The sequence below is a fragment of the Rattus norvegicus genome, chromosome 19 (assembly GCF_021556685.1).
Source record: "Rattus norvegicus strain SHRSP/BbbUtx chromosome 19, alternate assembly SHRSP_T2T, whole genome shotgun sequence".
Taxonomy (NCBI): domain Eukaryota; kingdom Metazoa; phylum Chordata; class Mammalia; order Rodentia; family Muridae; genus Rattus; species Rattus norvegicus.
The window spans coordinates 67,914,643-67,936,756 of record NC_141552.1 but is presented as its reverse complement, the minus strand read 5'-3'; the positions used below and the strand labels follow the sequence as shown (position 1 = coordinate 67,936,756).

At 52.5% G+C, this 22,114-nt stretch overlaps 1 protein-coding gene across 10 annotated transcripts in view; it reads left to right on the top strand.

The window, feature by feature from the left end:
* Positions 1-13,937, top strand: part of Ttc13 (tetratricopeptide repeat domain 13) — a 53,335-nt gene extending 39,398 nt beyond the window's left edge. For 5 of the 10 annotated variants that reach the window (XM_087594309.1, NM_001415075.1, XM_087594307.1 and 2 more), the window contains 11 exon segments: positions 1,013-1,143; positions 1,568-1,700; positions 2,894-2,986; positions 4,246-4,329; positions 5,197-5,281; positions 8,099-8,205; positions 9,188-9,323; positions 10,533-10,612; positions 11,241-11,319; positions 11,453-11,532; positions 13,085-13,937. In XM_087594309.1, the coding sequence (XP_087450435.1) occupies positions 1,013-1,143; positions 1,568-1,700; positions 2,894-2,986; positions 4,246-4,329; positions 5,197-5,281; positions 8,099-8,205; positions 9,188-9,323; positions 10,533-10,612; positions 11,241-11,319; positions 11,453-11,532; positions 13,085-13,199 (1,123 nt within the window). In that variant the 3' untranslated portion in view covers positions 13,200-13,937. 10 annotated transcript variants of the gene reach the window in all.
* The last annotated feature ends 8,177 nt before the right edge of the window (positions 13,938-22,114 follow it).

The window sequence follows — 22,114 nt, the reverse complement described above, 5'->3', positions numbered from 1 at the left end:
ACCTAAGGGAGGAGACCCTGGGGCGGGCCCCGAGAGGAGCAGAGTGGATAAGCAGCAGCAGGTGAATCGTCCAAAGCTAATGGGTCAGATCAGTGCACGGTTGCACTTCTTAGTGTAATTCTATCACTGTGTGTACAGGCACGTCTTAGTTTGGTTAGTATTGCCGTGGTGAAACACCACGACCAAAACAACTTCTGGAGGAAGGGTTCATCTGGCTCACACTTCCACAGCACTGCTTGTCACTGAGAGAAGTCAGGGCAGGTCATGGAGGCAGGAGCGGAGGCAGGGGCCATGGAGGGCGCTGCTTACTGGCTTGCTTCCCCTGGCTTGCTCAGCCTGCTTTCTTATAGAACCCAAGACCACTAGCCCAGGAGTGGCCCCACCCACAATGGGTGGGGCCCTCTCCCATCATTCACCAAATAAGAAAATATCTTATAGGCTTGCATACAGTGTGATCTTATGGAGGTTTCCTCCTCTCAGATGACTTTATGTCCAGTTGACATAAAACTGTCCAGCACAGGAGGGGGAAAAAGGAAGAAAAAAGAAAAAAACCAGACTGAAGTCAATTCAGATCTCTGATAACTACGACCTTTGTCAGCAGATTGAGTATCAGTTAAGAGACATGGTCAGGCACTGCACACAGTGTGTGTATGGAGAGGTTTACAGAACAAATGCTGATGAGGGCTGTGGACCCCTACATATGCTGTGTAATGGTGCACTGGCTCGCATGTGGTAGCAGACGGTGCACACAGCTAGTAAAGAGAGACTGCTTCTTTAACTGTGTGGTGGAATGAGAAAGTGACTGTGCCTGGTCCTGTGTGTCTCTTGGTTGAGCTCCAGGAGAGCAGTGGTGCAGGTGAGCTGCCCTGCAGGTGTGCTACTCTGGAGGTGAGCTGCCCTGCAGCTGTGCTGCCCTGCAGGTGTGTTGCCCTGCAGCTGTGCTGCCCTGCAGCTGTGCTGACCTGCAGGTGTGCGGCACAAGTCCTTATCTTATTCCTGGTGTTTCCTGCAGGGATGTGTTACATCAGAATTTCGAGGGCTACAAGCCTGAAGTCCAGGAGCTGATCTGTGTAGCTGACCGCCTGGGTTCACTGATGCAGTACGAAACACCTGGGTTCCTGCCCAACAAGAGGATACACAGAGGTATTCTGGAAACTTGAAATGGAGCTGTTACCGCCCAGGAAGTGTCTCTCGTCTTTCCTGCCATCTTCCTTTAGAAATTGTTATTTATTGCACTCATCTTCCCACAGGGACGAGGCAGGGCTGTGTAGGTAGGATAGTTCAGTGAATTCTTCCACCTTGGCTCTCGCCATTGCGCAGATAGGGAGCACGGCTCCAGTCAGGCCAGGGCAGCTCTCCCCTCCTTACAGGAGGCAGGAGGGACTGGAGACTTCAGTAGGGAACAGTGTTGGGTGGCGGCGGCTCGCCTTAATGTGAATCATGTCATCGAAAGCCCAGTCTGACCAGCTCCTTCCTGTCCTTTATGTGGTCACCCAGGCTTGAGAGGAAAGGTGAGAGTTGGCCCTGGAAGGGTTCTGACGCGCTGTCCTGCTATGTCCTCCCTTAGCCATGGGTCTGGCAGCGCTAGAAGTCATGCAGGCTGTACAGCGAACCTGGACCAACTCAAAGGTCCGCATGAACGGGAAGACGAGGCTGATGCAGTGGAGGGACATGTTTGACATTGCTGTGAAGTGGAGAAGGTAAACCATGGGCCGTGCAGCAGTGGGCAAGCACCGCTCTCAGACCCTGTCTGTCTGTCTGTCTGTCTGTCTCTCTCTCTCTCTCTCTCTGCGAGAGGTTTCAATCCCACTTTGCTTACAAAACCAAGCCTTATAAGTGAAGATACTGAGTGGTCGTCCCCCCCACCCCACCCCACCCCCCGGCTCATCACAAATCACTGTTGCCTTAATTAATTCTGCAGAACACACTCAGCTCCTTCTCAGGAGATAGAAGCGAGGGCTTGCCAGGTTTCTAAGCCCTTGTGTGATCACAGTGTTTTAGATGAGGTCTTAGACGTTTCCTTCCTTTTGGTTTTTTCTTGTTTTTTTTTTTTTTGTTTTTGTTTTTTTGTTTTTGTTTTGTTTTATTTTTCAAGACAGGGTTTGTGTAACTCTGGCTGTTTTGGAATTCACTATGTAGACCAGGCTGCCTCAGACTCAGAGACCTGCTCGCCTCTGCCTCCAGAGTGCTGGGATTAAAGGTGTACACTGCCACCACCACCACCACCACCCCACCCCCGGCTCAAAGTATCCATCCTTACCTGCAGCCCGTCCCCTAGGGTGCAGACCACCTCTGTATTTCTCTAATATGCCTGCCTGCCCAGTGTATCCGTTACTGCTCCCATTGCTGTGAAAAAAGGCAACAGAAGAGAGGAAGGGTTTGCTCACCTCCAGTCCAATCAGGAAGCAGAGATGAATGCTGGCGCTCAGCTCACTCCTCATTACGGAATGTGGGCCCCTAGCCTACAGAACGGTGCCAATTACATGTACGGAGGGCCTTCCCCCACCAGCCAGCCCTCTCTGGAGTCACCATTATGGGTGTATTTCCTCGGTTGATTCTAACTTCCACCAAGTTGACAGTTTAGAAGAACGGTTACAGCTCACCAGCCTCTGCTGGCCTCTCACCTGGTGTGGCCAGACCGTGCCCTGGGATCTGGTGGTCCATGATCATGGCCCAGTATTCGGTGGCCTGTAACCATGGCCCGGGATCTGGTAGCCTATGACCATGGCCCGGGATCCGGTTGCCTCTGACCGTGCCCTGGGATTCGATGGCTTGTGTGCCCCTTTCAGAAGTCAGAGCCAGGCGGCTCCTCCCTCACTTTTGCAGAGACCCATGCTTGCTTTGTCCTGGAAGCTGTGGTAAGGCCACACTCCTCATGGGCTCTGCTTCACAGGATCGCGGATCCAGACCAGCCGGTGCTGTGGCTGGATCAGATGCCGGCACCCAGTCTCAGCAGAGGTTTCAACAACCACATCAACCTAATCAGGTGGGAGCCTCTGTGCTTTGTTCCTGTTTGTGTAGGGGTGCAGCACTATGAGGGGCCCTGGTGGCCTGGTGGGGAGCACACCCAGAGGAGCCCTGTACCCACAAGTGTCTTTCTTGCTGGTCCACCTGCACACAAACAATGCTTGCCGTGCACCTGCACAGGTAGAGCCTCGCCTGCTGAAGGGTGGACTCGCAAGTTAAGTACTAGTGCATCAGTTTTCAAGTAGTCATCAAACAGCAGAGGAAGTGATCAGTTGGGGAATTCCACAGTCACCATAGTTTGCTCATGGGACTGCTGTGACCAGGACCCCCATCTCCACTAAGGGTGGGTCAGTGAGGTTGCTGTGTGATGGGAGTTAGGCAAGATGGGAGCTTCTGTATTATCCTGAGCTCTGCAGTCAGGCACTGAGTGAATGCTGGGATCCAGGAGTGGTGTTTCCTAGAGCAGAGGTACTCAGGCTCAGCTGTTGCTAGACATGAATGCCTTGGAGAGAGATTAAAGGGGAAGAAAAAAACCCCAAAAAAGCGGAGTGGGAATGTGAGGAGTATAGTGCCTCCAAAGGGTAGAGGGAAGGAAGACTGCTGAAGAGCTGGAGAGGCTCCCTCAGATAGGCAGACGTGCACACAGACAGCCAGGCGGGTCTAATACATAAGCTCACACAGACAGCCAGGCATGACCAGTACACAGGCTCACACACAGAGAGCCAGGCATGTCTAACACACAGGCACATACTAAGAACCAGGCATGTCCAATACACAGGCTCACACACACAGTCAGGCATGTCCTATACACAGGCATACACAGAGAGCCAGGCATGACCAGTACACAGACACGCACGCACGCACGCGCGCGCGCGCGCACGCACACACACACACACACACACACACACACACACACACACACACACACACACACACACACAGACAGAGCCAGGCATGTCCAACACGCAGGCACACATAGCAAGAGCTTGGAGCACCCACTCACAGTAGTATTCATCAGGTCTGAACTCCACTGAAGCTGAGGGTTTTCCTTCCCCTGTGGCCTGTCAGGAGCTAAGTCTTTTCTGGACACTTTCTGCAGGACAGACTCCCAGAGCCTAAGCTTTCTGCCGATACGGGACTCGCTTCTCCCACAGTGACAGAGCAAGCAGCTCTCTTACACTGTGTCATATTTGTCTCAGCTCTCTGATTTTGGAATTAACCGATGTTCACATTCCTTTGTAAAATGATGGTTAACATTTTATCACTTTTACCTTACAGGGGTCAAGTGATTAATATGAGATACCTGGAATATTTTGAGAAAATACTTCATTTTATTAAAGACAGGATTCTTGTTTATCATGGGTAAGCCTTCCACCTTCCCCTTTGCTGTGAAGCATTGATTCCGTGCATTCCATGTGTGGTAGATCTGAGATTTGAAAACTGAACCACTGGCAGACCAAATGAGATGCAGACGCTTAATTAAAGCCGGCTCCGGGCACTGGCTTCCCAGAGTCTTGGCCTCGCAGTGCTTCTGCCTGACACTCAGCCCAGTGACATTCTCGATTGCCTGTGGAGCTTTTCGCCTGGCGGGGACTTCAGTTTTGTGGTGGGCTCACCAGCTAAGCATGAGAACCGTGTGGACACCCCAGCCGGGTACTTTGATTGTTCAGCTTTAGAAGTAAAACCACATACGCTTCTCTGCGCGCACACAGATTTGTCGGAACAAGGTGGCCAAGGTTTTGCTAAGACGCCTGCGCCTGCGTGTTGCCTTGCTGCATTTCCTGACTGACCTCACGCTCCTCTGTAGCCCCGTAGCTTGCACTGACTCCTGCAGTTACCCAGTTTGGGACACTGTTTATCCTGTGTCTGCCATGGTCTCTTCATGCTTAGGTCCTTTGTGTTAGACAGCCTGGCATTTACACAGAAGCCACACCCGGGCCTCCACGTGCTTTAGTTCATCTTGATGGACTCCTGTAGCATCTACCCCAGGCCAATGCCATGTTGCTTAGGGCGTGTGGAGCAGGAGGGCCAGAACAGTCGATAACGTGATTGTCTCCCGTGTCTTATTGGTTTGGGTGGATGACCCTGTCAGTGAAAAGCCTGGGAATATACGGGCCTACAGCGCTGGGCTGCTTGCCCTTAGGAGCAGTTTTTTGAAATGTAACAGCTCAGTTTATTCTGCATTAACCTCCCTTGCCTCCTCCTTCTGCTCTTCCCTCTCTCTTCAAGAGCAAATAATCCAAAGGGCTTACTGGAAGTCAGAGAAGCTCTGGAAAAGGTACATAAAGTGGAAGACCTTCTTCCAATTATGAAGGTAAGTTTGCCATCAGCCTCTCAGGCGGGACTGGAGCAATGACTTGGCAATGACAAGCACTGCCTTCATTGTCCCAAGGACCTGGGTTCGATTCCCAGAACTCACATGGTGATCTCACATGGTGAACCAAAACCATCTGTAAGTCCAGTGCCAAAGGATCTGACTTCTGACTTCTGCAGGCACTGGGCGTGTAGGATGCGCAGACATCCATGTAGACAAAGCACACATACACATACATTTTTTTTAAAAAAAAAAAAATTAAGAATATATCTCAGGAGGAATTGTGTAAGAGAAATCCAGCAACATGTCAAGAAAGAAACCAAAGCACGTGTTTGAATGTTGTGCCATCTTAAAAGTTATGAGGAGTGGCATCGGAGATCCCCATAGCAACACACTGTGAGGAGTAGCCGAGATCAAGTACAGTGCTGGAACTAGACTCAACCAGAACCGACCTCCAGGAAGCAGTCAATTCAGGAAACAAAGGACTTGAAAATGAGTACAGTCAGATGGACCTGTGGCCAGTCCAGTTCTCCTCGGTTGCCCTTGCACAGTGAGAGAGAACCCACAGCAGCTGAAGCCGTGGATTCCTGGAAGAAGAGAAGAGTTGGGGATCCCCAATCCCCCAGCTTCCTCTGGGCGTTGTTCATTGAACCATAGGACAGGTGTGGAGGCCGGAGGCCTGCAGATGCAGAAGAGGAGGGAGTGCCTGAGGCAGGGGCGGACGAGTCCTTGTGTGGCCGCACCTGCAGCGAAAGCCTGTGCCTTAGCCTGTGCGTTAGCCTTAGCCTGTGCGTTAGCCTTAGCCTGTGCCTTAGCCTTAGCCTGTGCCTTAGCCTTAGCCTGTGCCTTAGCCTTAGCCTTAGCCTTAGCCTTAGCCTGTGCCTTAGCCTTAGCCTGTGCCTTAGCCTTAGCCTGTGCCTTAGCCTTAGCCTGTGCCTTAGCCTTAGCCTTAGCCTGTGCCTTAGCCTTAGCCTGTGCCTTAGCCTTAGCCTGTGCCTTAGCCGGAGCTGCTCAGAGTCAGCCGTGAGCCGAGGTCTGCAGGGCTGAGGCTGAGGTGTGGCCTTGAAGGTGGGCAGCTCCTCAGAGCACCTCCAGCCCCATTCGCTCCCCGAGGAACCTCACTGGAGTCGTGGAAGAACACTTTCCTGGTACGTACTAGGCCCGCGTTTGAGCCCCAACACTGTGCAGCAGCAACAGCATGAGTTTGGACGTCCGTTTTAATCTGGAATGCGCTCTGAAGGAATGGAACTGAGGTGCAGCTTTCACGAGGAAAGTCAGAACCACAGGAAAGGTCACAGGAGACACAAATAGCCGTGGTGAGTCTCAAGCAACACGGCAGTGACAGATTTGTTGGAAGAAGGGGTCTCAGACGGCTTTTCAAGTCCCTCGTGTGGGGCTGACATTGCTGCAGCTCCTCCATGACTGGTAGCAGGGCACCACGGACAGGAGACAGGCACGGCAGTGGGGCAGCCTCTCGGTTGCTTTCCTGTGGAAATCTAGGAAGACCTCAGGTGGAAGACAGATAGTGGGAAGGCAAGCAGTGCACTGAGGTGAGTCCAGCACCCAGCCAGCGGGTGGCAGCACTGCCCGGCTGTGTCGGCTGAAGGAGCTGTCCTTTGTGTGGGAGCATTTCCAGTTTCAGACTGGCTTCAGCCGGATTATGGATGTGTTGGTCTGTGTGCGCTCAGAGTGTATGGGAAACACGTACCTGGCTTTTCCTCCGAAGAACATGGAGATTTAGAAAAGCGCTGGGGCCCCAGCAGATAGCTCATTAGCCAGGAGCATGGACCAGAGCCAGAGGCCTGCACTCACCCCTCCGCTCTGCCCCTTCCTGGCCCAGCACTGGGCCAGACTTGTTTCCTGACCTGCAACTGTTGATACCTGGTCAGTTTGCCGTGAGGCTTCAGCTGGCATTCAGGAAGCAGCTGCACTTGTCTTCCGAGAGCCCTTTCCTGATTGGAAGGCGCTTCTCTCCTCAGTTCAGTGGAAAGCCCTGGTAGCCAGCCCTGCCTGGCTGCACCTTGCTCTGGGCCTCCAGCCAGTCTCCTGTGGCCTGCTGTTGGAGACGCCCTCCCACCAGAGCCCAGAGACGGCCTTTGTCACTGCCTGCCTTGTTCCAGCTCCATGCATCCTAGCCAGAGTCAGAAGGCATTGTCCTAGATTAAAGGCAGAACCTGTTTACTGCTACTTCAGAACGCCACAGGTTTTGACTCACGGCTGGCATCTGAAGCTGTGTTCATAAGAGACACCCTGGCTGGCTCTGAGGAGCTCCACTCACGACCTGTGGCCTGCAAGGTTAGAGTCTGTGACCGGAAGGCACAGCTGGAGAGGAACCACTGAGAACTTCTTGGGCCCGCAGCTCTGGGGAGCACTTGCAGGAGCTGGCATTGCTGCTCCTGGCAGGCCAGGCTACTGCCTGCTGCGCTGGGAGCAGAGTCAACCCCGGAGCAGCTGCCGCACTGAGCCAGGTCTTGGCTGTAGGGCGCCTGCAGCTTTCTGCTGGGGCCTCTACTGCCCTGTCGGCTTGTGGGAAGTGAGGCTTTTGAGGCCTGCGTTGCATCTAAAGAGAGGAGGGGTGTTCTTAGCCACTGCCTACCAAGAGAGCACACGGTCTCTTAGTTTGAATGCCTCACACAGACCCAGGGCTGAGTCAGGGTTCAGGATGGATCAGAAGTAGATATGTCTGGCCTGTAGCATGCGGGCTATACACAGCCCAGGAAAGCTGAGAACGCAGCGCAACATGTGTGTAGGTGACAGTGCCGTGCTGCAGCGTGAGAACCGCAACTAACATGGATTTCTATTTCCCCTCGAAAGCAGTTCAATACCAAAACAAAGGACGGGTTCACCGTGAACACCAAAGTCCCCAGCCTCAAAGATCAAGGGAAGGAGTATGACGGCTTCACCATCACCATCACAGGAGACAAGTATGTGTGCTCCAGTGTGGTACGGGCTGGTGGTGGCCAGTGGAGGGGTGTCCTGACCCGAGCTGTGTCTGGGCCATGTGTGCACTCAGTATGTGTCGGGGCGGCGTCCTTCTTGGCCATCACACAGCCCATTTGCGTCCCTGCAGCACCTCTGCCTGGTCTCAGAGGCTCTGGAAGACAAGGGTCCCTGCTCAGGGCCCAGGGCCACCGTGCACACATTGCTGATTGTGGGGCCTTGCAAGGGTGGCAATGTCCCCTGGAGAATTCAGACACAGACAACCAAAGTCAAGAACTCAGAAGTGAAGCTTCGAGTCTGAGGCCCTGGTGTCGCTCCCAGCTCCCTCTGCCCTTGCTCTCACAGCCACTGATTGAGAATTTAAAACATTATTTTTTCTTTGATAGTTTCATACATGTATGTAATGACTTTTAGTCCTTGTGCTTCAATTATTCCCACTAAAACCCTTCTTCCCAGCAAGTTTCCTTTCTACTTCGCGTGTGTGTGTGTTGTGTGTGTGCGTGTGTGTGTGTGTGTGTGTGTGTGTGTCTGCCTGCATATCTGTGTGTTGTCCTGCTGAATTTAAATAGAGTAGACCCACATTCAGGCCACCTCTCCCATGAAGCTCTTTTTGTCCCCAAGCCTGGTGCCACGTCTCCCTCCCTCCAGCTGAAGGCTCTGGGAACTAGGAGGTTCTGTAGATGGCATCATGATAAGTCCGTGCTGTGTGAGTTTATCCTCACAGCACCACAGCGCTGCTGCATGCAGAAGCTTAAGCACAAGACATGGTAGTAGCAGTGTTCGTGAGCTTCCCACACCTCCTGCTCCTGACCAAGCAGAGTGGCTGGGAAAGTGATGGCAGAGCCTGGAGCACACCGGGCAGCCACTGTGAGCACACGAACGCACGCAGGTCACACTCACCACTTCTTCGGTTATCTGTTTGCACTATTTAACGTGTGCCACTGACAGCACTGCTTGTATTTCCAGGGTCGGCAATATCCTATTTTCTGTGGAAACTCAAACCACAGAAGAGAGGACACAGCTGTATCACGCTGAAATAGATGCACTTTATAAGGACCTGACAGCAAAGGGCAAAGTACTGACCCTCTCGGCAGAATTCGGGGTAGGTTTGGCTTTGTTTCCTTTTCTATTCCTGGTGTGTGTGTGTGTGTGTGTGTGTGTGTGTGTGTGTGTGTGTGTGTAGAGGGGGTGTGTGTGTATGAGGGTATGTGAGAGAGAGAGAGAGTGTGTGTGTGTGTAGAGGGTGTGTGTGTGTGTGTGTATGAGGGTATGTGAGAGAGAGAGAGTGTGTGTGTGTGTGTGTGTGTGAGAGAGAGAGAGAGAGAGAGAGAGAGAGAGTGCGTGTGTGTTTCTGAGGATGGAACTTGGTGTGAGTGTGTTTGTGGGTGAGTGTGTGTGCATGTGTGCTGCTGAGGATGGGACCCAGAACTCCACATGTGCCAAGCAAATGCTTCACTGCTGAGCCACACCCCAGTCCTGCAATTTCTTTTGGCAAAAGCCCAACTCCTTGTCACACACACACACACACACACACACACACACACACACACACACTTCTCCTTTCACCGAGGTTGTGTGTCTTATGCCTGAAGTCAATTTTAATCGTCTCAGTCTTCTTTCTGATAATAAATGGAGCAGAGACATTTCCCGGGTGTAACAGCCACAGCGGTGGGGTGGTGAATGTACCGTCCATATTGTCAGCCCTGCGCTGCCTCAGTGCAGGTTTGGGGTCAAAAGAGCTTCGTCCAGGTTGGCCACAGTGAGCCTGGTCTGTATGTTAGAGCTCACTGTAAAACTGCCTTTGAAGGGACTTAGAGTCGCCTAGGGGGTGCCTCTGGTCATTTCTGAAAGATTTAACTGAGGAAGGGAGGCCTACGAGTGTGGGCAGTGCCCTCCATGGACTGGTTGTCCTGGACTGAATCAGAAGTGGGAAAGAAAGTGAACTTAGCACCAGCGGGCGCTCTGCCTCCTGCCTGCAGCCACATGTGACCAGTCACATCGTGTGCATTCCCAGCAAGCTCTCCTTCCAACCAGCGGCTGCTCGCTGGCTGGGCTGGCCGTGAGAGAAGTCAGAAGCTGGGAGTTCCCCGGTCTCTGACTTCTCTCCCCTTGCCCTCGGAGGCTCCTAAGAGGAGGACAGGTTCCTCTCAGACAATGGAGGTGCTACCCTTCCTTGACATTTAGTCAGTTATTCCAGCCTCTAGAGCACTAAGCCCGTCAGCTTCAAAGCCTCAGGCCTGAGGGAGGGGAGCGGTTTGTCAGAGTTTGTGATATGGGGTTGAAGTTCATGAATCTCTGTTCTTTTTCCTAGGAGGCTGATGCTGTCTGCAACTTAATCTTATCCTTAGTTTATTACTTTTATAATTTAATGCCCCTGTCTCGAGGATCTAGGTAAGTGATGTCCTGTACTGTGACAGTCTCAAGTTGGGACTGCTGCTACAGCTTACGTTTGTGTCACAGAGACGGGCTCTAAAGCCCAGTACAGATCACATGAAGTCCCCATTGCTTCCTCTAAAATCCACACCCTCCCCCCCAAAATTCCCACTTTTGTTGGGTATAGTGGCATGTGCCTTTAATGCTAACCCTGAGGAGACAGAGGCAGGTGGGTCTCTGATGATGCCAGCCTGGTCTACACAGTGAGGCCATTTCAGGGGGGGAAAAAATGAAAAGCAGAAAGATCACATGCTTGATCAACCATCAAGGGAATTTAAGGTAAAGAAGAGAGGGCTCATGTGCTCCTCTCACAAGCAGAGAAAAAAGCAGGAAACAAACTCATGGAAATACGCCTTTCCTCAGAAAGCAGATGCTCCTGTCGACAGCCCTCAAGTTCCTTAGGCTTTTTACGTAGGAAAGAGAAATTTTCAAAACAGGCGCAACACAGCTCTTCTGTTAACTAAACATTTAAGGTTTTAGTCCAAAGAATTCCTATGTAAGGTTCCGTTTCATGATGGATGCCCCCAGGGAGGTTAGTGAGATAGCCGTAGGCCAGGGCTGGCTGAAATCTGTCCTGTCTTGGCAGTGTCATTGCATATTCAGTCATTGTGGGAGCGCTGATGGCCAGTGGCAAAGAAGTGGCTGGGAAGATCCCCAAAGGGAAGGTAGGCTGGGCTGGCGGAGGGAGGAGCTCGGACTGGCAGGGGTGATCCATAACTCTGGTTATGGATCACACGTGAGCTAGACCTCACACCCCTTTCCTTCCTTTCCTCTCGCTCTGGTTCTCCTCTTTTCCAGTTAGTCGACTTTGAAGCCATGACAGCCCCTGGCTCAGAGGCCTTCAGCAAAATAGCGAAAAGCTGGATGAACTTGAAAAGGTAACTGGCCGTGGTTGGAGTGGGCTTGCTGGGGAAGACACAGGCTCCTTGCTCCGTGCTGGGCAGAGGCCCTGGCGAGGCGCTCATTTCATGGGCTCGTCTGTACAGTTGTTCAGCACGCTGGATTTTTTGTTTTTTTGTTTTGTTCATTTTTTTTCCACGTGGGAAGATTTAATAAGAGAAGAATAGAAGAGGAGAGGAGTAGAGGCCGGCCATGAGCACATGGAGGGAAGTGGGGAAGGGAGGGGGGAGAGAAGGGACAGAGGAGAAGAGGGGAAAAGGGAAAGAAAAGGAGCAAGAGCCAGTCTGGTTTAAGGCAGAGACATTTACTACAGGTAATGAGGGGTAAGAGATGGAGAGAGCTCAGTGCATAGAGCTCGTCCTGAGGACCCAAGTTCAGACCCCCAGAGTCCAAATGAAATGCTGGGTGGGTGTGGTAGGTCTCAGGTTGGAATGCAGACAAGATCCTAAGACGAAGGTAGCCAGCTCAGCTAGCCTGTGCCTGTGAGCTCTGAGTTCAGCAATAAATACACTACAGAGGGCTAAGGAAGAGAACTGACGTCAGCCCAGGGCCACCACACGCACATGCACACACACACAAAAACACACTCAAACACACTCGCGTGCAAACCTTTCCACAAACCACACAGCCACATGTTGCACAGTCATGGTTCGTGGCAAACCTGGTATGTAATGTTTCTCAAGGATCATGGGGATTCTAAGGATTTACTCTACTGCTGCAGATGGGAAAATAACTGACAGGTGACAGAACCAGGAGGGGTGGGGCCAGGCCTGAGCCAGCATCCTCAGAGTCAGGCCCAGCGTCCTCAGAGTCAGGCTCAGCGTCCTCAGAGTCAGGCCCAGCGTCCTCAGTCGGGCTCAGCGTCCTCAGAGTCGGGCTCAGCGTCCTCAGAGTCAGGCCCAGCATCCTCAGAGTCAGGCCCAGCGTCCTCAGAGTCGGGCCCAGCGTCCTCAGAGTCAGGCTCAGCGTCCTCAGAGTCAGGCTCAGCGTCCTCGGAGTCGGGCTCAGCATCCTCGGAGTCAGCTCAGTGTCCTCAGAGTCAGGCCCAGCGTCCTCAGAGTCAGGCTCAGCGTCCTCAGAGTCGGGCTCAGCGTCCTCAGAGTCAGGCCCAGCGTCCTCAGAGTCGGGCTCAGCGTCCTCAGAGTCCGGCCCAGCGTCCTCAGAGTCGGGCTCAGCGTCCTCAGAGTCCGGCCCAGCGTCCTCAGAGTCGGGCTCAGCATCCTCAGAGTCGGGCCCAGCGTCCTCAGAGTCAGGCCCAGCGTCCTCAGAGTCGGGCTCAGCATCCTCAGTCGGGCTCCGCAGGTGAGGTGGCCACAGCAGGATATGAGTTGTGCGACATGGGGCCCTGTGCACATCAAAGTATTTCTTTCCCCAAGTCATATCTGAGCTTCCAAGCAGCTCAGGGCATGAGGTCACTACTATGGAAGGGTCTGCTGTGCCTTCTGCCTTTCTGGTTGTGTATACCCAGGCTTTGGCCCTCCCTATAAAGCACTGCTAATAGTCAACAATTTCCCTGTGTTTCTCTTCCAGTATCTCCCCTTCCTACAAGACCCTGCCATCAGTATCAGAGACGTTCCCGACTCTGAGGTCCATGATCGAGGTGCTCAACACGGATTCCACCCCACGGTGTCTAAAGAAACTCTAGCCGGATCAGAGGATTTATACACGTGAAGGGCCAGGCCTCTCGCTTCTTAAGTTATTTTTTAAGACATGAAATTATTACAGAATTAGGTCCTTTGTTACTTTTGATACCAATTTTTGATAGGAATTGAATACTTGAAAACATTTTCTTTACTTTTTCTGAACCGTAACAGAAATCATGAAAACGGGTTTTTGGGGAAAAACTACTTGAGCAGGAAGGGAAGTATGTGTATTAGCGGCAGCCGCTCGGTTCCCATGTGTTGAGGTATACTGTTCCTTCCTCACAGCAAAAACATGTTTACTTCAGAAACCAAAAATTAATAATTAAGATGAAGAAAGCCAATACCAGCAGGGCTTGTCTTCACTGTCAGAGGTGTGGGCGTCCTCAGACCTCCTTCCTGTGCACCTCTGTGGGGTGCCTCGCTACTGCCATGCCCTCACACGTGGGCCCTCCAGCCCCCCAGAACTGTGGAAGGGCCCCAGCATGGCTTGTGGGAAGAAGCACTGGCCAGATGACGACAGTATTTGCCAATCACTGAACCATGTTGTTCTTTTCTTTGTTGGAAAAAGCAAGCAGAGGTGATTCCCGAAAGTTGCCGAGTTGGGCACTGGATTATGTTGTGTTCACGTGTGAGCTGGTTTTGCTTTCGGGTGTCAGAGCGTTTAGAATGTTTCTTATTTCCTCAGTCAGGGCGGAAGATGGAGGAACAAGGTCCAGTAAAGGCTGCAGTTTCAAACCGTGGTCAGTTCTGTAGTTTTGCTCTCGATGTTGTGGCCTTTCGCCTTTCTGTTTTATTTATGTTCCTGTTCGGATGCTGTAGGTGGAAGCCAGGCTTCTTGCATCCTGGGAAACACTCAGTCACCCAGCCTCTCAAACTGGCTTCTGCTCTGAACTTCACGTGGTGAGAGCAGAGCAGCATCAGCACCTGCTGTGAGTCTCATGACCCCCGAGTCACTGCGGGAGGAGTCAGTGGGACCCAGAGTCCACACCTGGTCTGTCTCTTTCACTGCGGCTGCACCGAGACAGGTAGCCCACACTGTTGCCCAAGCAGAAGCTTGCACCCTAAGAGGGCTCTGACTCCCTACCATGGCCAACAGGATATAGGATGGTGCTGAGGGATTCTGGGATTCCTACCAGGGGACTCTCTGGGAGCTGAGGAGAGGACTCACAAGCTCCCACTTCCGTCAGCTCAGTGCTTAGCACAGTTGTGAACAGTATCTCCACGTGCTGCTTGGATTCCTTCACACTCTTGGCCTCACCTCCCTGGCAAATTGTTCAGAAGCCAGAAGCAGGGCCTAGACAAACCGCTGAAGCCAGTGGGAACAAGCTGGGCCTGAAGTCAGGGTCCTCTGGTGATGCTGGCACAAGGGTGCCACAGACCCACACCCAGGGTCCAACCTGTGTTTGTGAGACAGCCCCAGAGTACACTCAGAGCGATGCCTGCTCTCTGATCCATCCCCACGGTGTGTGTGTGTGTGTGTGTGTGTGTGTGTGTGTGTGTGTGTGTGTGTGTGTGTGTGTGCGCGCGCGCGCGCTCGAGCATCCTGACAGCGGAAGGGAGGGTAGGATGGGAACCTCAGATGGAAACAGACAGTGTGGGCCTTTTAAACTTCCCTTTCACTTAACTCACAGTCCTTGGGTTTCATCAGAGACCTCCCCCCCCCCACCGCTCCCCCCCTACCCCCCCTGCCATCATGGATGGAAGCTCAGGTGTCAGGCGGGAGTGAGGACTGCTCACCAGTCTGCTGACTCCAGGTTACCGTTTCACTTTCTGCGGTTACTATCCCAGTTTCAGCCCGTGCAGGTGACGTGGCTTTATGAGCAAAGCACTTGCACCCCTATCATGAGGACCTCAATTCAGGCCCTCACAACACATGAGAAACATGGCTGTAACCACCTCTAAACCCAGTCTTTGGGGCAAGAAGGTGAAGATTGCTGGCGTTTGCTGGCTGCCAGGCAGCAGGAAGCTATCTGCTCCAGGTTTGGTGAGAAACACTATCTCAGGTATGAGGCACGGAGCCAGAGCAGACCTGACGACTTCTCCGGTCTCCATGTGTACTCAGAAGTACACACGCCCCACAGGAGTAAAAACAGTTTCTATTTTAGAAGTCAGACTAACACAGGGTGGCAGTCGTCTCAGTAGGCAGGAGGATCAGGATTTCAGGGTCACCCTCAGCTCTGTAGTGAGTTTGAGGCCACTGTGGAATAAACCCTGCCGGGAAGAAAGGAAAGGAGGGATACCAAGCCAGTCGTGGTTAGCACATGCCTGTATCCTGGTCATCAGAAGGCCAAAGCAAGGGGACTGCTCCAAGTTTGGGACAGCATGAGTTTGGGTATCTATAGTTCTAGGTCAGTTTTGGCACCACTATGAGATCCTGTCTCAAGAACATGATATATATGCATGTATACACATGCATACACACATGGTTTCTGTGTTTCAACTTTAAGAGCTGCCTCCAGAGAAAACCAGCACGTTGAGTGGGTGCAGGAAGACAGAGTCCCTCAGGGAGGTGTGTGGTGTGGGCTGGTAAGACCACTGGGTGAGGGATGACTCTCCCAGCTCACGGCCCTGAGCAGCCCTGCCTAAGCCCATCTAAACTTGGACTCGTTAGTTCTGAGGCCTGGGGAAGGTATCTCCCTAGTCTCTGAGCTGTAGAGGCTACCCAGATGTCACTTGGCAGCAACCTGAAAAGCTCACAGCTGCCTGGAAATGTCCACTTTGACCACCACTGAGGAGGGCGGCCTGTGCCCAGTGAACCAGTCAGATTTGATCACTTAATTATGCTTCATTGTCAGGCCAGAATGTCCAGGTGTTACGCTAACAGCTGACCGGAACTCATGCATCAGATGACAGGTAAGTGAATCTGTCTGAGTCTGAAGATACTCAGACACAGTGTCTGTGGCCCTCAAAGAAAGTGTGAACTAGGAGCCATCGGAAGATCTTCTCTGCCACCTCCCTTCCAGGGAAGAGCTGGTCCGGAGAGGAGGGACCCAACATCTGCTTCCAAAATGCATCTGGATGAGAGCAGCAGGGCCGTGTGCTTGCTGCCTCCCTGCAAGCTGCCTTAGATGCCTGCAGCCCAGAGCACAGCCCTACTCCACATTAGCACAATTACTCAGGCCTCAGACTCCAGAGGAAAAAGCCGCAACCTTGGGCTAAGCCCACACACCCCAGCCTTGGTGGCAGAACGCCTTGACCTGGAAGATGTAGGTTTGGCTCAGGGAACACTTTATACATGGCTGCCACACCTACCATGTGGGCAGCAAGATGGGATAGTCCAGGTCCTGCCTCTCCCCATGGACCTTCCCAGCAGTGAAGGGCACACGGGCATCACTGGCGGGGCAGGTCGCCTTAGTCCGGGCTGCCAAGAATGGCCTGACTTGATGATGGAGAAGCTAAGATAGATGGTAAGAGGCAGGTTGTCAGCCCTTCCGCCACTTAGGTGAGGGCTAGATTCGAGAGGTGAGGTACCTACCCTGTGCCATTCCCACCGACGCAGTTCCTGGGCCACGAGGCTGGTGATACACCTCAGGTGCAGGGCAGAGATCGACATTAAGTATCCTTGAAGGCTGTGAGCATGAGTGCTGTTGCCAACAGTTGGTGTCCCCCAGGTTAATCATGGCGGGCACCCAGAAAACGGGAGCAAACGGCCCTAAGACACCTCATTTGTCTTCCTGGACTGCTGGAAGCTTGGGGCTGGTGATGAATCTTTTAGGACCATGGTTCCTTCCCCATGTGGTCCTAGGACAGTCAACCAGCAGCAGCACAGGACTTTCTGATGGTGTTAGCCTCTTCCTGAAGACCAATCTGATCAGAGATCCCCAGGTGGGTGGAGATCACACCTTGACAGTGCAGTTCTGCTAATTTCGAACATGGGAGGATGGCACGTCTGCTGCAATGTGTTAACCGTTGTCTGTACGGTTAGTCCGTCAGCAGTAAATAAATGGAAGCTAGAAAGTTCTTTGGTAGCTAAGGTTCCTGTTAAGACATGGGTCCCAGCATCCAGGAGGCCAGGGTAGAATGATCACAGATCCCAGGCCATTCTGGCTATGTAGCAAGACCACGTCAAAAAGGATATTCAGGCTGGGTATGGTGGTAAACCCTGAAATCCTAGCAGTCAAGCTAAGGAAGGAGGCTCATTAGTGAGGCCATCCAAGCTACCCAGAGAGACCCTCGCCTTCAAAGCCTGAACAAACAAAGGAGATGAAGGGTGTGATGTAAAAATCTCAGCAGTGGAAATCCTGCGGCTCACATGAGCAGAACAGCACTGTGTGCGTCTGTGCTGGCCCTGGTCATCCTGAGCGCAGCTGCCTCACCTGCCTATTCCTGGCCCCGGATGAGCAGTGCACACACTGTGGGGGCTGTGTGTCTGTCCCGCTCACCCTACAGCGCACTACTGCATCAGTCCCTCACCATCCTGCATCCACTAAGCTGTCCATCTGGCTGCGTCTCTCTGGCATGCACGCCACGTCCGTTCCTTTGCCCACTACTGTGGCCACATAACTGACAAAGTGGCTTGATGCCCGATTTTAAAGTTCTGCCCATCAGTTTTGAGGCCCAACCCAGCATGGCCGTGGAAGCACAGCACTTGCAGAGTGAGACTCCTTGACAAGAACCAGACAAAGGATGAAGTGGGTCAGCCGGAAAGCTAACCCTCCATGCCCCATCTCCCACTGTGACCCGGCTCCTGAAAGGTCCAGCGGCTCCTGTACAGCAGCGCCAGCTGTAAGGGCCTCTGCATGCTCTCACCCTGACTGGAAGAGTGAAACCGACATGCCCAGATGATGCTACAGCCAAGCATGAAGTCTGGAAGTGCTAAGTGCCTGGGGGGGGAAGCAAGGGCTCCCTCTCTCTCCTTTCCAGCCCTCACACATTGTGCAGCATAAGCTGCCCTAAACTTTCAGTCCCCCTGCCTCAGCCTACGGAGCAGCTGGGGTTACAGCTGCCTTCAGACTTAGAGTACTTTAGAAACTTCCCTGGAGGTAAGTTATATTTGTCCAGACACACTTAATGAAAGTATTGTTTCTTTAAAAAAGAAAAAAAAAAACACTTAGCTGCTTTAAAAAAAAAAAAAAGGATTTATTTTTATGTGTTTGAGTGTTTGCCTGTATGTATATAAGCATGCCACATGCCGGCAGTGCCCCCAGAGGTCATAAGAGTGTACCACACCCGTTAGAACTAGACTTACAGTTAGCTGTGAGCTGCCACGTGGGTGCTGGGAACTAAACTCAGGTCCTCTGCAAGAGCAGCCGGTGCTCTTAACCACAAACCACCCCTCTGCTGGGCCCACATCTGCTTTAAAAACAGCACGGGGACGATTTTCTGAACCAAAGACTGTTCCTATGTAGTTTCAAGGTGAGCACGTGGAGGTTAAATAAAATACAAGCACACGTCTTTCTTTTTTTCTGGAGCTGAGGACTGAACCCAGGGCCTTGTGCTTCCTAGGCAAGCGCTCTACCACTGAGTTAAATCCCCTACCTCTTTTTTTTTTTAATTTTTAAAATATCTTTAATTCATTTTTTTTCCTTTTTTTTTTTTTTTTTTTTGGAGCTGGGGACCGAACCCAGGGCCTTGCCCTTGCTAGGCAAGCGCTCTACCACTGAGCTAAATTCCCAACCCCCTTTAATTCATTTTTAATTCTTTTCATAATTCCCACCACCTACTTAATACCATCTGTCCGCCATTGCTTTTCTTCTGTCTCCCTGTCACCTCTGTGTCTCCCTAACCCATGACTAGTTAGTGCTGTCCATATGTGAAAGGACCTGAGATTACCCACTAGCATGGCCAACCTACAGGCAACATGTCCCTAAAAGACACTATACCCTTGGGGTTGGGGATTTGGCTCAGTGGTAGAGCGCTTGCCTAGCAAGCACAAGGCCCTGGGTTCGATCCCTAGCTCCGGGGGGGGGGGGGAAGACACTGGTACCCTCTCTCGGCAGCCACAAACTGCTGGTGGGTCCTCCATCCCCCATTCATGCTGCCATCTTGACTGGCCTGCTCTCCTGCAGGTCTTGTGCAGGTAACTGCAGCTGCCGAGTTCACGAGCACAGCAGCCGTGTCGTTTTTTACAACTCTCCTGTCCGTGTGTTCACCGTGTCTCTGCCTCCGCTTCTGCAGTGTTCCCTGAGCCTCAGTGATTCATCCACAGCTGAGCACACACAGTTCCCTTCTTTAAGCATCATTTGTGTTATTAAAAGGGGGTAGCAGAGATAAAGCAGGCGGCTGGGGCCGGTGTACTGTGCCTGTAAGGAAGAGTTGTTACAGTCCCATCTAAACCGCTAATAATAAAACCCAAAAGCCAGCATCCCGAAAGACTCCTTCACATCCCGAAAGACTGAGCTGGCATCTCCTGGTCTCACCTTTCTCCTTTCCTCAGTGTGTTTAGTTATTTTGAGACATAATCTTATGCTGTAGCCCAAGCTGGCCTGGAACTCGTTGTACAGTTCAGTTTGGTTTCAAATGCATGGCAATCCTCCTGCCTCAGCCTTCCCAAAGCAAGGGTCACTAATATGAACCACCATGACTATTTTGTGCCAAACACACGCACACGCACACGCATACACACATGCACATACACACACATGTACTCACACACGCATACATACACATGCACACCCACACACATTTGGAGACAGGTTGTTGTGTAATGTAGGCTACCTTTGAATGGACTGGGTAGCCCGGAATGGATTTGAACATCTGATCCTCTTGACCTCACACAAGTACTGGGATCACATCTGTGACCCATGCCTGGATTATAGGGTGCTAGGGACAGAACTCATCTTTATGCATGCCAATCAAGCGCTCTCCAAACCGAGCCACATCCTCAGGACCTGATAACACTCTTGGTGGTGTACTGGGTGGCTTTGCGTGTCAACCTGACACAAGCTGTAGTCATCAGAGGCAAAGGAGCCTCCCTTGAGGAAATGCCTCCATGAGACCCAGCATTTCTCAATGAGTGATTGAGGAGTGGAGGGCCCAGCCCATTGTGGGCGGTGCCATTCCTGGGCTGATGGTCCTGGGTTCAATGAGAAAGCAGGCTGAGCAAGGCAGGGGAAGCAAGTCAGTAAGTAACATCCCTCCATGGCCTCTGCATCAGCTCCGGTGTCCACGTTCCAGTTCTGTTTGATTCCTGCCCTGACTTCCTTTAGCGATGAACAGCAACATGAAAGTGTAAACTGAATAAACCCTCTCCTCGCAACTTGTTTTTGGTCATGGTGTTTTGTTGTGGCAATGGAAACCGTAACTAAGACAGCGGTTGTATATTTTATTACGGAGCCTGCCACATTTGTGACATTCCACTTATATCAAGGAATTCAAGTCATTTCTGCACTTGGCTTTAGCGTTAGGCAAGGGCTACTTTAGAGACAACTAAGCCACGGTTGGTATTTAGTTGCCTTTTCAGAATTGGACATCATGGTTACCTAAGACCTGTTAATCTTTTGAAAATCAGAGAGTGGGATGGGGCCTCAGACAGCCCACAGCCCCGTCTTAACTTTAACTGTGTGGTCTCCTCCTAGCAAGCCTGACCCCTTTGGGGATAGATACATCAGCTTCCCTGTGGGAACTTTCCATCCTCTTCAGTTTGTTTGCAGTCAGCAAACCTCCCGGAGCTCTTGCGATTTCTGAAATTCCAGGATTAGCTTGGCCATTTTTGGAAGTTTAAAGCTCTTGGGTTGTCCCCTCACTTAAACTGATGGAATACAGGCTCCTTCCGCTGACCAGAGACTGCTGACTGGAGTCCTTTAATTCCTGCTTAGGACCCTGAGTGATTTTTAAAGACAGAGTCCTGAGATTTAATTGACATTGGTGTGTGGGGGTGGGGTGGGGCGGGAGCAGGGGGCTGCCTCGCACTGGCAAGCATAAGAAAGCAAACACTTTGAGGGTCTGAAGAGGCCTTGGTGTGTAGCTCTTCAGAGAGGGGAAAGACCTTTGGAACTTCAGGGAATTTCCCTCACACTTCGTGCTTTTGGCAGGGGTCTTTCTCTCTGTGGGGATAATGGTAGTGAGACACTTTCACTATATAACCCAGGTTGGCCTTGAATTTGCCACGAGTCCCCTGCCTAGGCCTGACCAGTGCCAGGATAACAAGCCGGTGCTTCGGGGTTGGGGATTTGGCTCAGTGGTAGAGCGCTTGCCTAGCAAGCGCAAGGCCCTGGGTTCGGTCCCCAGCTCCGAAAAAAAAAGAAAAGAAAAAAACAAAACAAACAAAAACAAAAAGAAGCCGCTGCTTCCATGCCAGGCTTAGAAGAAGTTTTCTTGTAAGAGCGCCAGGGGCGCGAGTCCATCCTCTTGGTTGACAGCTGGTGGGTCAGCGCCCTAGCCAGGCCCCCTGCTCAGTGTGGTAGATCGCCCAGCGAACAGAGCGAACAGAACACAAACCTGAAAATGCAATGAGTGCCTAAGAGCTCGAAGGAGCGAGGATGGTTGAGAGCCAGGTTCGGCACGTGCAGGAAGAAGTTTCCTTTGTCATCAGTGCCACGTGGCGCCATGGCGGTCTTCGCCCGGAGTTAACCCCTTGTGGCCATCTACAACCGCAGCGCTTGTACGGGGGACTCTACAGCAGCCCCAGAGATGCCTAAGGGTCCCGGAAAGCGTCCTACGGAGGAGAAATGGAAAGGCCTTGACAGGAGGAGCTCGGGGGCGGGGCTCCAGTGGGGCTGGGCCCCGGGTGGGGGCGGGGCTCCGGGTGGGGACAGGAACTCAGGGTGGAGGCGGGGCTTCAGGTGCCCACAGGGCTCCGGGACGATTCGTGGACCCGACCAGTACCAGATGGGGCGTGGGCGGCCCGGAGGAAGGGTGACCCGGGAAGGTCTGGGGGCGGTGCTCAGCCAGGGGCGGAGGAGGCGGGCGCAGCGGGTCGGGTAGGGACGGCGCTCCGGGAGGAGACGGAGGCGGAGCCCCGGGGCGGGGCGCGGGC